The sequence below is a fragment of the Nycticebus coucang genome, chromosome 7 (genome assembly GCF_027406575.1).
Source record: "Nycticebus coucang isolate mNycCou1 chromosome 7, mNycCou1.pri, whole genome shotgun sequence".
NCBI classification, from domain to species: domain Eukaryota; kingdom Metazoa; phylum Chordata; class Mammalia; order Primates; family Lorisidae; genus Nycticebus; species Nycticebus coucang.
Genome location: NC_069786.1, coordinates 87,873,269 through 87,888,510, shown reverse-complemented (window position 1 = coordinate 87,888,510; position 15,242 = coordinate 87,873,269). Strand labels below are relative to the sequence as shown.

Genomic DNA, 15,242 nt, shown 5'->3' with positions numbered 1-15,242 from the left:
TCTTGGCGTGTTGTACAGATGAGAAGCAGGAGGCCTGGTTTGTTTGCCCAAGGCCACTCAGTAGTGCTTGGCGGAGCTACCACAGGGGCATCAAGAAGGTGGGTGAGAGCAATGACTGGGCAGCAACCACAGGTCGAGATGTGTGTTTTATTACTTCTATTTTTACAGTTTTGTTAAAACTTATTTTAAACTTTAGAAACACACATATGGTTATGTGTTATATATATATATATACATATGCTTTTTTTGTTTTTTGTTTTTTTTGCAGAGACGTGAATGAGAGAAACACAGTAAAAGGGTACGTGATACACTTTACACTGTATTTTGCTATCTTTTTTGTTTGCTTGCTTAATGGTTTAAAGCCTTTCATTATTTCTGTCCCACGTTGTATAGATTTAGAAAGTTCAACATTTTGGGCACACACACGAAAGTGATGAACATGGAGGAGTCCACCAATGGAAGTCTGGCGGCTGAATTTCGACATCTGGTGAGGACACTGGTTTTGTCCTCTTCGGGTGCTCCCTGGTTTATAGGCCTTTTGACAATAGAGTGACACTTTGGGACACTTTGTAACCTGGAGGGTGCCCCTGGACTTTCCAGACTTTGTGGCTGGTGCGTTCTCATCACCAGCACTTGGGACATTTGGTTCCCCCTTCTCATCCCAGAACCATCATTGTATGTTCTGCCCGCCTCTCTTCCAGAAGCTCCTGTTGGGTGGTATCACTCTCCAGGAAACTGCTCTGAGCCTGCATGTTCATAAATGGCCCAGTTGGTTGCCTGTGGCCTCAGTGACTCATGTGGTTTTCTCAGAGGCCATTGCTCCCATGTCCTGACCATGCTTCCTCCATCCTCCAGGCATGTCACATACTCCACATTCTCTCTGCAGCCCCTTCTTTGCATTCCTTTTCCAGGTGGTCTCACCGACAGCCCCTGCGTCTATGGTGGCCCCACCATGAAGTGGGCCCCACCTTCTTTACCCCTCTGTGGTAATGGAATTGCCAGTTACAGTTGTTCGGATATTCCTTTGGTGCTGAGCCCACAGCTCTTCCTGGGCCCCAGAACCTGCAGTGAGTGAAGGGCATCTTTTCTGCTGGCATCTGTGCACCTGCAGACCTCAGGGCTGGGAAGCTAGGTGTTGTTCAGGACCCTCAGCCCAACCCGGGAACCTGAGGGTATCCAGAGCTGCCCTCAGGGCCCCAGTTGCTCCCTTGAAGCCTCAGTATTAAAGTCCATTTGAGGGTAGTTGGGCCTGGAGTCAGTAGGTCTCTGGAAGACTCTTCTACAGGAAGGAGGAAGGAGGAGAAACTGTCCGCCCTGAGCCTGGGGTCATGGCACAGCCAGTGAAGGTGCCTGGGAGCTCATTCAGGGAAAATGCACACGGGAAGGGAGCAGGATACAGTTCCCTGAGATCCTCAGAAGTCTGGTGCCCACACCCTGCCAGGCCAGTGGGGAGAGGGGCTTCTGCTCACGGACCCAGACAAGAGCAATTTTGTTTCTCATCAGCATTTGAAAGATAACATTGCATCTGGCATTCTTTCTAGTCTTAACTTTGGTCTACTTTGTAAATGAAGACAGCAACTTGGACAAATAACATGCCGTTTACTAAGAAGGTTTTTTGTTTTACAGCAACTGAAAGAACAGAAAAATGCTGGCTCCAGGACTAACGAGGTGAGAGACTGTGTTGTGATTAGATTCAAACCAAGCAGGTCTGTCCAGTGAGGGAAGGTCAATGCCTCTAGTGCCTGGGGATACCTCACAGAGGGGCTCAGACCCAGCAGGAAGGGCAGAGGATGAGCTTCAATACCTGGTATGTCTGTGAAATCAGTGGATACGCTGCATTTGTGCTTCATGGTTGCCAAACAGTTTTACATACAAGCTCAGTGGACTTTCACAGACCACCCAGTCAGTAGCTGCATAGGGCTGTCATGTTCTTCACATCTTACAGGTGAGGAAATTGAGTCACAGGAAGTTTGCAGGATTTAGCTAAAGGCTCACAGGTAGTTACTGTGAGAGCTGGAAGGAGAGGCCAGTTTTACGACTGCTATGCAGTGTGCCTAGAGCAGTGGTTCTTAACCCGTGGGTTGCAATCCCTTTAAGGGTCGAATAACCCTTTCACAGGGGTCACCTAAAACCATCACCTACACCCTGTACAAATACAGGTGTATGAAAATAATTTTATGGTTGGGGGTCACCACAACATGAGGAACTGTATTAAAGGGTCTCGGCATTAGAAAGGTTGAGAACCACTGGCCTGGAGGATTTCCCTGCCATTGCACCCCCTACCAGAAGCACTGTCTTTTCATCAGGCTTTTTTACAACGTGATCCTTGAGTTAGGTTTGTGATGCATTCCAAATTAACTACGGGTCAGGCACAGTGGTCCACACCTGTAATTACAGCACTGTGGGAGGCCAAGGTAGGAGGATCACTTACATCTAGGAGTTTAAGACCAACCTGAGCAACATAGCAAGACCCTTTCTCAACCCCGCAAAACAGAAAAATTAGCCAGGCATGATAGCATTCGCCTATAGTCCTAGGTACTCAGGAGATGGAGGCAGGAGGATTACTGAGTCCAGGAATTTGAGGTTGTGGTGAGCTATGATGACACCACTGTACTCTAGCCCTGGCAATAGAGCAAGACTCTGACCCACCCCCACCCCACCCCCCCAAAAAAAGAAAACCAACCATGGACAAAGAATGAAATGTTTGGAGTTGTTTGGGTTTGGAATGTTTCTGTCTGTGTGTCCTTCCGTACCTTGAGCAGTGGAGGTCATGTGGAGCAGTGGGACAAATGCAGGCCTGGGCTGTGCAAGGATGCCTTCTAGCCCTGGTTTGTACCTGTACTACCTCTGTAACTCCCCAGCTCTGGTACTTGCACCACCCTAGTTCTGCATTGTGATGCTTACCCTGAGGTAACGTGTAAAGATGTTTGGAAAACCATTTTCCCCCAACCCAGGCACTTTAGGACCTGCAGCAGAAGAGCACGCCTGAAGCACCTGTGCACTTCCCACTCCCACCCTCCACTCCGTCTGCTGGAGGTGTGCAGCCATGCCGGGTGGGCCTAGCTGGGCAGACAGGGCTGAGGGGTGGGAAGCCGTAGGTCACAGATAAAAAGCCATTAGAAGTGGCCTTTCCCTATTCCTGTTTTTCTCTGAATCTCCAACCTTGCCATGATCTCAGACATTGTCTTTGGGAGAGTACTGAGAAACTCAGAGTAGCTACGCCTGGGGTGAGATTGTTGAATATTCAAGTTGCAGCTGATTGAGTCCAGGATCTCTGCAGCCTGTTTTCAGTGTTAATTGGGCTTCTGAAAGTTGCAAAATGAGTGAATATATTGCTCTATTCTTATCTTTTTTCTTTTTCTCTTCTCAGGGCCCTCTCATTGTTACTGAAGAGCTTCACTCTCTTAGTTTTGAAACCCAGTTGTGCCAACCTGGTTTGGTAATTGATCTTGAGGTAAGACTTCTGTGGTCTCAAGGTGGAAAACTTTATTTTTACTCTTAACTGCTACATGTATTTTTATTCCTCAGTTTTTGTTTTAGAGATATCTACCTGATGGCTTTAAAAAGATAATATTTTTTCACTAATGTTATTTTAACCTTAATTTATGGTCCAGAGAAATAGAGAATTGAGTTAACCTCAAATTCTGTAAGCTAATTGTTCTAATTGAGATTCATAGTGTTAGTTTTTTTATATTAAGCATTGGAACTTATTTTCTTTACTCCGCCCTTTCCTCATATTTTGTTTATGTCATGATTTATATCTTTTTAAATTGTGTATCCTTGAACAAATGGCAGCTATCATTAGTTTTAGGGACTTAGTTCTTTTTTTTTTGAGACAGAGTCTCAAACTGTCACCCAGTGTAGAGTGCTATGATGTCACAGCTCACAGCAATCTCAAACTCTTGGGCTTAAGTGACTCTTTTGCCTCACCTCCCAAGTAGCTGGGACTACAGGCACCCGCCACAATGCCCGGCTATTTTTTTGGTTGTAGTTGTCATTGTTGTTCAGCAGGCCCAGGCTAGATTCGAACCCACCAGCTCTGGTGTATGTGGCTGGTCCCCTAGCCGCTGAGCTACAGGTGCTGAGCCATATGGACTTAACTGAAGTATATATCAAAGATAAACTATGGACACAAGAACAGAACTTAACCTTTTTCTGTTTTTCAAGTGTAAACTATATGCAAATACATAAATAATCCACTGCTTGTTTTTGAGGCTGAGTAGAAGGTGATATTTCAGCAGTGCAGATGATTTCAAGGTCTCTGTCATCTTTTAGACGACCTCTCTGCCCATTGTGGTGATCTCCAATGTCAGCCAGCTCCCAAGTGGCTGGGCCTCCATCCTGTGGTACAACATGCTGGTGGCAGAACCCAGGGTAAGGAAACATATTTGCTTTCATCCCAGAGGTTAGCCGGAGACCCCATGGTCTTGCTGCTGCATCTCTGAAATATCCTGTGCTGGCCAGATGTTGAGAGAGAAGTGACACAACTCTTAAGGAAATTGAGCTAATTCTGGGCACATGAAGCATGTGTGTGTGTGTTTGAAATGAGAATTATGATTTTCTTATTATGTGAATAAGCTCAGACAACTGATGATTTTATTAACTTTTATTACGGAGGAGGTCCATTGGTATCATTCTTTTTCTTAAGTGTGTGTATCTATTAAACAAACATTGCCCCATTCTTGGAGCATGGCCTCTCACTGTTGATTAGTTACAGTCGACTCTTATTATTCAAAGTAGTTGTGTTCTGTAATGTCACTGGGAAATACTTAATGAGCGAACACTGAATTATTGCTCCAGGGGAAATACAGGATTAGGTTCCTACAAGCCTGTGGTCTCAGTGTTTTTGTCAGCCCGTCAATACGGAACTTTGTTTTTGTGTGTTTGTGTTTAAACATATCTTACCTAATGTATTTGTTGATTCATTAATATGAACTTAACAGCCAGCAACACTGTCACTTGTGCCTGAGTGAAGTTCATCTCACAAGCACATTTCTCCATGGGGCACATCACAACCTTCCTGTGCTCAGGAATAGCAGACGGCACCACAGAACACTTGGCTCCATTTTAAGCAGTGAGATCAACAATCAGAGGAATGCGAAAAGTGTGGCACTAAACAAACTTCAGAAAGGATACTCAGTTTCTAGCATGAGAGCTGAAGCAAGCCAGAGTATTGTTTGACCTCAGTAGGAACGTAAATGTGTTAAGAGACGCAAATCTCCTCTGGCATGGTTGTGTCTTCAGGTGAATATGCGGGTCTCATGAGTATTGATTTTGGAGTTACAAATCAGTGTTAGTGAGTAAACAAACTCAAAAGGGGAACCTCCAAATAATGAGACTTGACTGTATTTTTCTTCCACTGCTGTGAAAACATCTGCATGTTACATAAACTAGAATTGAACTTTGGAACATTGAGACTCATGGTTCAGCGTCTGGCTTATGACTTTAGTAACCCTTGGCATTTGGGTGTTTCCTTTGTAGAATCTGTCCTTCTTCCTGAATCCACCGTGTGCACGATGGTCTCAGCTTTCAGAGGTCCTGAGCTGGCAGTTTTCTTCTGTCACCAAGAGAGGTCTCAATGTGGACCAACTGAATATGTTGGGAGAGAAGCTTCTTGGTATGAACATACTAACATTTTATGTATGTAAAAACAGAGATTTATAAAAATGTCTTACTTGTTCTTTTTCCCCCTCTTAGCTCTTTACTTTGTTGAAAGTAGAAGAGTGTTAAAATCTGTTGCCTTTTCAAGCTGCAGCTTATTATAGCTAAGTGAGAATCATACATGACCTTGGGAAGAAATAGAGATCTGATAAAAGATTTAAACGAATTGTTTCCTCATCTTTTGCTAACATTTCTGAGAAGGGTTTCTAAGGAAAGCTTTTTGAATTATATAAAGTATATTATGTATAAGTTCCTTGACAAAAATGATGAACCTTGGAGAGAAGAAAATAAGTCCCTGATGTGGTAAGAATAAGGTCCTGGGGGCTGCCCAGCACACAGCACCCACCTAGACGCCTGCATCAGGAGGGCTTGAGTGGTGGAGACACTGCCCACACAACAGCACGCCTCTTGTGATCTGCAGTTTGGCCTGACTGGGCAGAGTCCAGACCATAGTAGGTGGACCCCTTCAGTGGCTAATGTCAGTGGATTTATCAGTCTAAACAAATCAAAGATCCATTAGTCTCAAGGTCAGATCTTTTAATGAATGAGAATATCTGAACTATTTCTTTAAAAACTCATGGACAGTTTTTATCCAGATTTGCTTTCTGTACAGCAGAACCACATCTGCTGTGATCACTGACTGATAGGCCCTTCCTGACCCAGTGGCTCTCAGCAGTGCCTTCTCTTGGCCATGCACCTGTCACAATACTCATCTTACTCACCTTACTCCATTTTCATGTTTGTCAAGAGTTAAGAAAGGTATCTTCTCTGCCTTTAATGGCGTATTTGTGGTTCTGTTTGAAGAGAGATAAAGGGCTTACCACCTCTCAGAGCCTGGGATGCTTTAATTTGTGTAGCTAATAACTCCTGGGCTTCTTCCTCTCATTTCCCTCGCTTGGCTTTTGATCTGCATCAACCTCCCTGAGCCCATGTCTTATTTGAAGGAGGGTTGAGGGAAAGGCGTAATTAACATCCAGAATAAACTTATAAAAGTCAAGTACCAGATAAATTGACAACTAGGGATGATCTCAGACTTAGGATGAACTATAAAAAATTCTGTAGGTTCTCTGGGAGAGGGGACTTTCCTGGGACAGTGGGAAATGACGTTAGAATAGGAGGGAGGCTTCCCTAGAAAATGTTAGAAGGAGGCTTCCCTAGAAAGCCTGAGTAAAGTCAGCTGATGGTCTGGGAAAGGAGTGTGGTGTGACTGAGGGGAATGTAAGTAGATGATCCCCTCTTCGGAGGAGGCGGGGAGCAGACAGTGAGACTCTGTGATGTTTCTGCTTTCCCCCAAAACTCTTACGGGTTGCCCAGGAATCGGCCAGCCATTCCTTTTTACCATTAAAATCAAACCAATATAAACGTATTTTAGATTATTTCAGTTACACCCCTTCGGTTATGAGCTTACCACCTCTTAGAGCCTGGGATGCTTTAATTTGTGTAGCTAATGACACCTGGGCTTTGTTGCAGAATTAATTTAGCATTAAGGTATCAGAAAATATCAACCATGGACCTTCAGAACTTCCTTATTTTGGATGTTAGCTCTTTCCCTCCAGAGGAAATAGAGGAGTCATCAGTCCAGCTAAATCTTCAGAATCGATTTCTGTTTGCTGAAAAAAATCTTATTTTCATTTGTTTAGGTCCTAACGCTAGCCCTGATGGTCTTATTCCATGGTCGAGGTTTTGTAAGGTGGGTTCTGTCTGAGTTTCATGCTCTCTGAGCCTTTTTTCTCTGCTGAGGTCTCACATTTCTTGCTGTGGTAGTGACTTGACTGTTTGCTTGTTCTGGCACGTTTTTTCTCCGACCAAGGAGCCCCGAGGGCAACTTGTTTGCTTTTCTTCAGCGCAGGAGGTTAGTCTCCAAGCCAGGAAACACCTGCCTGAGTGATAACATTCTTTCATATCCGAAATGAGTCTTCTGTTCACTCACAGTGGCCCCCGCCTGGCAGCATGTTAGCCATGTCCATGTGAAATGTGTGCTCTGGGCCAGGCTGCACCGCCTGAGCAGCCAGATGAGTCTCCTGGAGCCTGCTCAAGCAGGGGGGCCAGGTGGAAGGAACATTTAGAACCTGCTGGGGTCACCAGATAGTGCTGGTTGGCTGGTTCAGTTGATTTTGCTAGCATGGGGGCAGCTTTTCTTTCCATGATTCACCCTAGAGGTTACCCCTGGCTGCTTGGCTACTGTTTGGAGAGGGAAGCAGAGGCCTGCCTGGGGAAATGGACAGCTCCCAGTCTGAATGCCAATGATAAGAGGGAGAAACTATGATATTCCCGCCTGGGGTCAGGATGGCTAGTGCTCTGTGAGGGACACTTCTACCTTTGGAAGCTGGAAGTCTTTATAGATTAAAATCTGATGGTGGGAGGGGGCATGGTAAGTCGCTGATTTGGGTTTCTTTGTTACTAATGTGTGCATTTGTATATTTTCAGGAAAATATAAATGATAAAAACTTTTCTTTCTGGCATTGGATTGAAAACATCCTAGAACTCATTAAAAAACACCTGCTCTCTCTCTGGAATGATGGGTAAGGGCCACTGATGGATGTATTTTTGAAACAGATAATTAGTACACACTCCCTTACTATAAGGCTGAGGCCAAAAACAAAGCATTATTTGACGTGTATAAATCTCACAGAAGTGCACATGTACAGGCTGTCACTTCAAGGCATAAGGAGTGTAGACCTCATGATTAGACTCACCCTTTCTTAGTATAGGTGTGTGTGTATTTGTAAAGCTAAATTTAAAAAACCTTCTGAGTACCATTCATGCATTCATTCATTTAATAGAAATTTCTGGCCAGGCGCGGTGGCTCACCCCTGTAATCCTAGCACTCTGGGATGCCGAAGCGGTGGACTGCTTGAGCTCAGGAGTTTGAGACCATCCTGAGCAAAAAGTGAGACCCCCGGGGCGGTGCTTGTGGCTCAGTCGATAAGGCGCCGGCCCCATATACCGAGGGTGATGGGTTCAAACCCGGCCCCGGCCAAACTGCAACCAAAAAATAGCCGGGCGTTGTGGTGGGCGCCTGTAGTCCCAGCTACTCGGGAGGCTGAGGCAGGAGAATCGCTTAAGCCCAGGAGTTGGAGGTTGCTGTGAGCCACAGCACTCTACCGAGGGCGGTACAGTGAGACTCTGTCTCTACAAAAAAAAAAAAAAAAAAGTGAGACCCCCATCTCTACTAAAAACTCTAGAAAAACTGAGGCAAGCAGATCACTTGAGCCCAAGAGTTGGAGGTTACTGTGAGCTATGATGCAACGGCACTCTACCCAGAATGATAGCTTGAGACTGTCTCAAAAACAAACAAACAAATTTCTTAAACTCTCATCATATTCCCTGTAGGAAGGAAGAAAAAACCCTTTTAATTTGTTTCTATCTGACTTACTCCCGGGATCAGCTAATATTTCACAAAAGCTTAAAGTTTATCAGAAATGCTAGAATATGAAAATATATATTGTCTGAGTCTCTTCCTTTCCAGTATAAAACTTGTGTAAATTCAGGCATTTCCTGCTCTTTAAATTCAGTGACAACCAAAGGCTCTTTCATGTAGTTACTGAGCTGCTCAGCCTCCTGCTGGCACCATGTTCATGTTGGATTTCTTCTTTAAACTGTAGCATGTACATGAGTAAATGAAGTGCTTCCTGAAGTGCCATTAAATAGATTTTAAGACTGTCTGTACATTGTTATCACAGATTGTTTTGTCACATGCCAGTCATTCTGGTTTGTAAACTAACCTGAGCATTAAGACCATGATTGAACTACAGTCTCTCTGTCCATCTCTGCTATGTCCAGATGTATCATGGGCTTCATCAGCAAGGAGCGGGAACGCGAACTGCTGAAGGACCAGCAGTCGGGGACCTTCTTGCTGCGCTTCAGTGAGAGCTGCCGGGAAGGGGCCATCACATTCACGTGGGTGGAGCGCTCCCAGAATGGAGGCGGTGAGTGAGGAGTGTGAGCACAGCCACCCGCACCCCCAGGTGTGCATAACCCTGCTCCCTCACCACCAGTCAGCTCACGCAGATCATGAATGAATCTGAAATTGCAGCTCCTACACTCACCCCAGCTGAGCACCCCCAAAGTAGGAGTTAATAAACCACCATGAATGTTTGTAATTCCCTGCCTGGAACATACTGTGGAAATGGTAGTTTTGAAAAAACAAGGCCAAATTCTTTCCCATTTTGTCCGGTTTGTTATCTGTAGATGAAGGATGTGAGTTGATATAATGTGCATGCAGCCAGTTCTTGGAAGGAGTCACATTTCCCACAGGCTTAAACTTTTCTAGACTCACTCAGGGTAATGATTGAGGACAGGCTTTGTGAGATGATTCCACACACATTGTTAGCGGGGTGCAGGGCCTGTTGGGAAGAGCCAAAGCTCTCCACCCTACCTTAACAAAGGGCAGCTGCAGGCTTATCTTCATTATATTGGGTTTCTCTTTAAGCAAATGAGTCCATGGCTGAAGTGTCCAAAGTCCTTGGTGTTTAAGAACCAGGTTTCTGGGGACAAAGCTGAATAGCACAGAGGAAAAAATGATACAGACTGATTGCTTTTCACTGTTGTGGAGAGTTCGCTTTGTTTGAAGGACTGGAGGGAAAAAAAGGATTTGTTCCTGTGGACTTTTATGCTTTCAGTGGATAGGTACAAAAAATAGGGTACTTTCCTTGTTCTTTTTATTTTTTCTTCAGAGGAAAAAGCAGGAGGGCTGAGATCAGAGCCTTCTGCAGGCAATAGATGTCAGAGCCTGCCCTCCTCTTCCCTAGTAGTTCCTGAACCAGCTGAGAGACAGCATTAGCAAACCAAGCACAGTGGAAGGAAACATTGGTATCAGAAAATTTAAGTGGGGGACCATCTGCCACAGAGATTTAGGATACTGGCAGGGTCTGAAGTTCTAGCACAGCGTCCCTAGAGCACCTGAACTTACAGTGTGTGGAATATGTACATTCAAAAGCAAGATTCTGGATTAATTAGGAAGAAGGATCTGAAGGAGGTCTGGGAATGAGAACAGGAATGCATTAAACTATGGTTGATTACATTAAGGATTAACGGGAAAGTAGCAAATAGGCTCTTTCTTTGCTTCAAATGCTGTTTTCTATTATCATCATTTATTTAAAAATTATGTTTTTTAACACAAAAAGTCCACACAGAAAGCTTATTTTTAGTAACCTAATCTTGGGCTTTAGCCAAGATGACCCAATTAGTAATTATTAATATCTGCCTGTGGGCAAGGTATTGTTAAAGATAGAGCCTTTTAAAAACTTTTAATGAACTTATTTTGGCCAGATTTATAAATCTAAGCAAAAAATGATTAATGTTATTAAGAGCAATGACTTTTTCTTTTTTTAAGACAGGATTCTAAGTTGTTTAGAAATAAAGCAGTCCACTCTCCATGTCTGTATGTGTCTGTAATGCCTGGACTGTGTTTAGTTTTTACCAGGTTCACTGCAGTGTTTACCTGTTTTGTTTCTCTCCTTTCCAGTGTTTTGGGATGTTCTGTGGAATTCTAGCTTTTCTCTTTTTTTTTTTTTTTAGAACCTCACATCCATGCGGTTGAACCTTATACCAAGAAAGAACTTTCTGCTGTTACTTTCCCTGATATCATTCGCAATTATAAAGTCATGGCGGCTGAGAATATTCCAGAGAATCCCCTGAAGTATCTCTATCCAAATATTGACAAAGACCATGCCTTTGGAAAGTACTACTCCAGGCCAAAGGAAGGTAGGTGGGGAGAACAAGCACTCATTGCCCTGATGGGAGTAGCGCAGAGTGGTCCCTCCTGGTGATGGATGGGATTCTTCCTCTCCAGACAGCATCTATTAAGTGGAAGATGCTGGCATTAACTCCGCCCACATTTTTGAACTGGCAAAAGCAGTCTTTCACAAGATGCTGTAAAATCAGTGCACTCGAAACATATGCATTATTTGGCCTGATACAGCTAATAAAAAATGAATAGATAATTTCCATCTTAGGGATGTTAGAAGGTGCATTTCTGCTCTTGTGTATATGTTACATTGTGACTTTTTCTACATAAAAAGGAGTAAAAGGTGGGAATTGTGGCCAACCGATTTATGACACCCTGCTTGCATTAAAATTGAGGAAACTGAGGCCTGGGAGAAATGAAGTGGTTCATTCAGAGTGACCCAATTACTTATTAGATCCTATTATTATTAAGAGGAAGCTTTGTCTTAGAACACATGTCACCTGCTTCTTCATCGTCAATGAATTGCATTTGAGAAAGTTCAAAAAGGGCCCGTTAGATTTGGAGCACACCAAGAAAGCTGATTGTTTTCTGGAGTCGGCAATCTCAATGTGAGGACAATTACCTTGGAGTGAAGATGGCACTGCTTACCTTGACAGCTGCGTGTATTCATCTGCCAGGCTACAACTATTAAACCAGATAGGATTTTGCATATTTTGGGTACCAGCTTTTTTTTTTTTGAGACAAAGTCTTATTTTGTTGCCCTCGGGAGAGTGCTGAGGTGTCATAGCTCACAGCAACCTCAAACTCTTGTGCTCAAGCGATTGATTCTCTTGCCTTAGCCTCCCAAGTAGCTGGGACTATAGGTGCCCACCACAACACTCGGCTATTTTTAGAGACAAGATCTCGCTCTGGCTCAGGCTGCTCTTAAACTCCTGAGCTTGGGTAGTCCACCCACCTGGGCCTACCAGAGTTCTAGTATTCACAGGTATGAGCCATTGCGCCCAGTCTATAAGGTACCAGCTTCTTATAGGATTTCAAGCCTTGGAAAGACAAAATTCCGAGCTAGACTTCGGCTGGAAACTCCTCCCCTTATAGTAGTTTCTGCATTCCCACCAGAATTTCAGGTTACTTACCTAGGCAGGGTCAGGATGCTAAGCTGTCAGAAAAAACAGCAGACTTTTAATTTCCCCCTCAGAAGTTGATTTTTCTATTTTTGGGTAATTTCTCCTAATGGAAAGTGTACCTGATATGTTTTCTTCTAGCACCAGAACCCATGGAACTTGACGGCCCTAAAGGAACTGGATACATCAAGACTGAGTTGATTTCTGTGTCTGAAGTGTAAGTGAACACAGAAGAGAGACATGTTTAAAAACCTCAAGCCAGTCTTGATCCTGGCTGGGGCCTGTTGAAGATGCTTGCATTTTGCTTTTCCTTTGTGATTACTGTCGCGTGATGGTTGGAGTTGTTGGAAAGATCCCAATTAGAGATCCTCGTGTTACTGCCTGTTAGCATTTTACTGCCTTAAAAAAAAAACTCAAAAAACAAAGATGTGTTTAAGGTATATAAGTTCTCCCTAAACTTTGAAAAAGTATAAATAAAATGAACAAAACTTGATCAGAGTTGGAAAGTAATTCTTTTCAGTCTCCAGAAGGCCAAAGTAATGATTGAGATCTATTGTCTCCACTTGCTTTTATTTTGTTGTTTCATTTTATAAAAGGTAGAAAAAAATTTGGAAAAGTCATTGTCAGTTATTTGGCCTGCAGCACTGTCTTGGGGTGAATGGATGTAGCCTTCATGTAAAAACACTCTATGGAGCAGCCTTATCTGCATACAGACCTCAAGGTAGGGATGAGGGACTCCCCAGACATTCCTCTGGTGCTTTCTGTCCAGGGTAAGCCCCGAGGCCTTGTCTTCTCGACCCTGCACATGCTCACACTAGGTTTCACCAGGCAGAAGCGGCAGGTTTCAGGCTGGCTATCACTCGCTCACATCTCTGGATTCCCACGTGTTCCTCGAGGGGCTGGGCTGGGGACATAAACCTCTCATGATTTGTACTTTTTCAAGTGTGTTTTGTTAAGTGGATGCTTTTACCAGAAATAAAAATGTAAAGTGATATGGTCGAATCACAGAAGATAAAATGTGTAAGTTTGTAGGACTGCTTTTGTAATTTAGATATTAACATTTCCTTTTCCTTTCTCCCCATTGTAGTCACCCTTCTAGACTTCAAACTACAGACAACCTGCTCCCGATGTCTCCTGAGGAGTTTGACGAGGTGTCTGATGAGGTGTCTCGGATAGTGGGCGCTGTGGGGTTTGACAGTATGGTGAGTACCGTGGCAGGGCTGTCCTCAGCTCTCGGTGAGTGGGAGCCCTCCGATGTGAAGGGGTACATCCATCCTGGGCCAGGGAAAGGGCATTTCTTAGATGAACTGGACAAGTTGGAGCCTGATGTATTTAAACAACCTACATCATCAGTGGGATTTTTTTATTCCTGGCAGTCAGCACTTTCCAAAAAATAAGTGTGACATTTCAAATATTTAAAAGTTTTCCCTTCTGTCCTTTAAAGTTGTTCTTACAGAAATTTCATGTATTAAGGAGCTAAGATTTCTCTGATAAGGAAATATTTTCCTTTGACTTGTTTCATCACTGTGTTTAGATGAGGGAGTGCTATTTTTAGGAAGGCAGGGAACTAATGCATGGCAGTTACAGTAATTATAGAGAATTATACTTAGCTAGCAGCAGTGAAATAACTCCACCTGCCTTTTATTTGAGAGCTAATTTGTCCTGCTAGCTCCTGGGGCTATGAAGGGCTTGCCAAGAGTTAAAGGTTCAAGAATTGAAAAAGTTTATGAGTTTCATGATAGAAATAGAAACTTGATTGTCCACAGAAGGAGAGAATCTTCCTTTGGGAGAATGTTTTTCAGGATTATCAAATAGTATTGTTTGTCTTTCAACCTGAACTCCTTCCTCTTAAAGATTTTGCTTGGTTGCATGGATTTTTGCTGATGCTATTTAATTTTAAGCTCTTTTCCACATGGCTTCATTGCAGTTAATTTTTTAAAATTTGTTTAATGCTTTAAAAAGTGCCCTCTTTGAATCATTACTGGCCATTCTTCATCACTGTGTACATGGTGCCTGGCAAAATAATGAGAAAGGAAGGCAGGGAGGAGATGGCTGAGAGAGAAGGGAGTAGGTTTCACTGTTCAAACACTCAAGGAGCACAGCTATTATGACGTTAGTAATTCTGCCTAAATTAAGGTTTCTCATGCTTACCTTCTTCGTCTATTCTCGCTGTAAGCAGCACAGGCTAAAATCTTCAGAGATTATACTTTTCTTATGCCTTCCTGATTGTTGAGGATAAAAAAGATCATTAGAAAATAGTTTAGCATTAGGCCGGGTGTGGTGGCTCATACTTGTAATTCTAGCACTCTGGGAGGCTGAGCCAGGTGGATCACCTGAGCTCAGGAGTTTCAGACCAGCCTGAGCAAGAGCAAGACTCCTTCTCTAAAAAATAGCCAGGTGGTGTTGGTGCCTGTAGTCCCAGCTACTCAGAAGATGGAGGCAAGAGAGTTGCTTGAGCCCAGGAGCTTGAAGTTGCTGTGAGCTATGATACCACAGCACTCTACCCAGGGTGACTGAGACCCTGTCTCAAAAGAAAAAAAAAGGTTTAGCTAGTATGGTAGCGAAATAATCCCATTCCTGTTGGCAATTTTAAAATGACCCTTTTCTGCGTGTCAGGGAACATCCTGTTAGAATATATTTCCCAACGCTGCTGTAAAGTGCTTAAATGCCTGACATAAAAATGGCACAAATAAGTCCTATTCAGAAAATGTAAGTTGTATTGATGGAACCCCCCCAAAAATGGGGTGATCTTCTTTTAAACCTCCTTTGTT

At 43.6% G+C, this 15,242-nt stretch overlaps 1 protein-coding gene across 1 annotated transcript in view; it reads left to right on the top strand.

Moving 5' to 3' along the window:
• The window catches only part of STAT1 (signal transducer and activator of transcription 1), a 49,112-nt gene that overhangs the window by 23,724 nt on the left and 10,146 nt on the right, over positions 1 to 15,242 (top strand). Inside the window, exons 12-23 of the mRNA XM_053598327.1 lie at positions 269 to 298; positions 394 to 487; positions 1,627 to 1,668; positions 3,371 to 3,454; positions 4,276 to 4,374; positions 5,482 to 5,617; positions 7,302 to 7,351; positions 8,089 to 8,183; positions 9,445 to 9,590; positions 11,182 to 11,367; positions 12,613 to 12,688; positions 13,559 to 13,673. Coding sequence (XP_053454302.1) covers positions 269 to 298; positions 394 to 487; positions 1,627 to 1,668; positions 3,371 to 3,454; positions 4,276 to 4,374; positions 5,482 to 5,617; positions 7,302 to 7,351; positions 8,089 to 8,183; positions 9,445 to 9,590; positions 11,182 to 11,367; positions 12,613 to 12,688; positions 13,559 to 13,673 — 1,153 coding nt within the window. The remainder of the gene's footprint in view (positions 1 to 268; positions 299 to 393; positions 488 to 1,626; positions 1,669 to 3,370; positions 3,455 to 4,275; positions 4,375 to 5,481; positions 5,618 to 7,301; positions 7,352 to 8,088; positions 8,184 to 9,444; positions 9,591 to 11,181; positions 11,368 to 12,612; positions 12,689 to 13,558; positions 13,674 to 15,242) is intronic.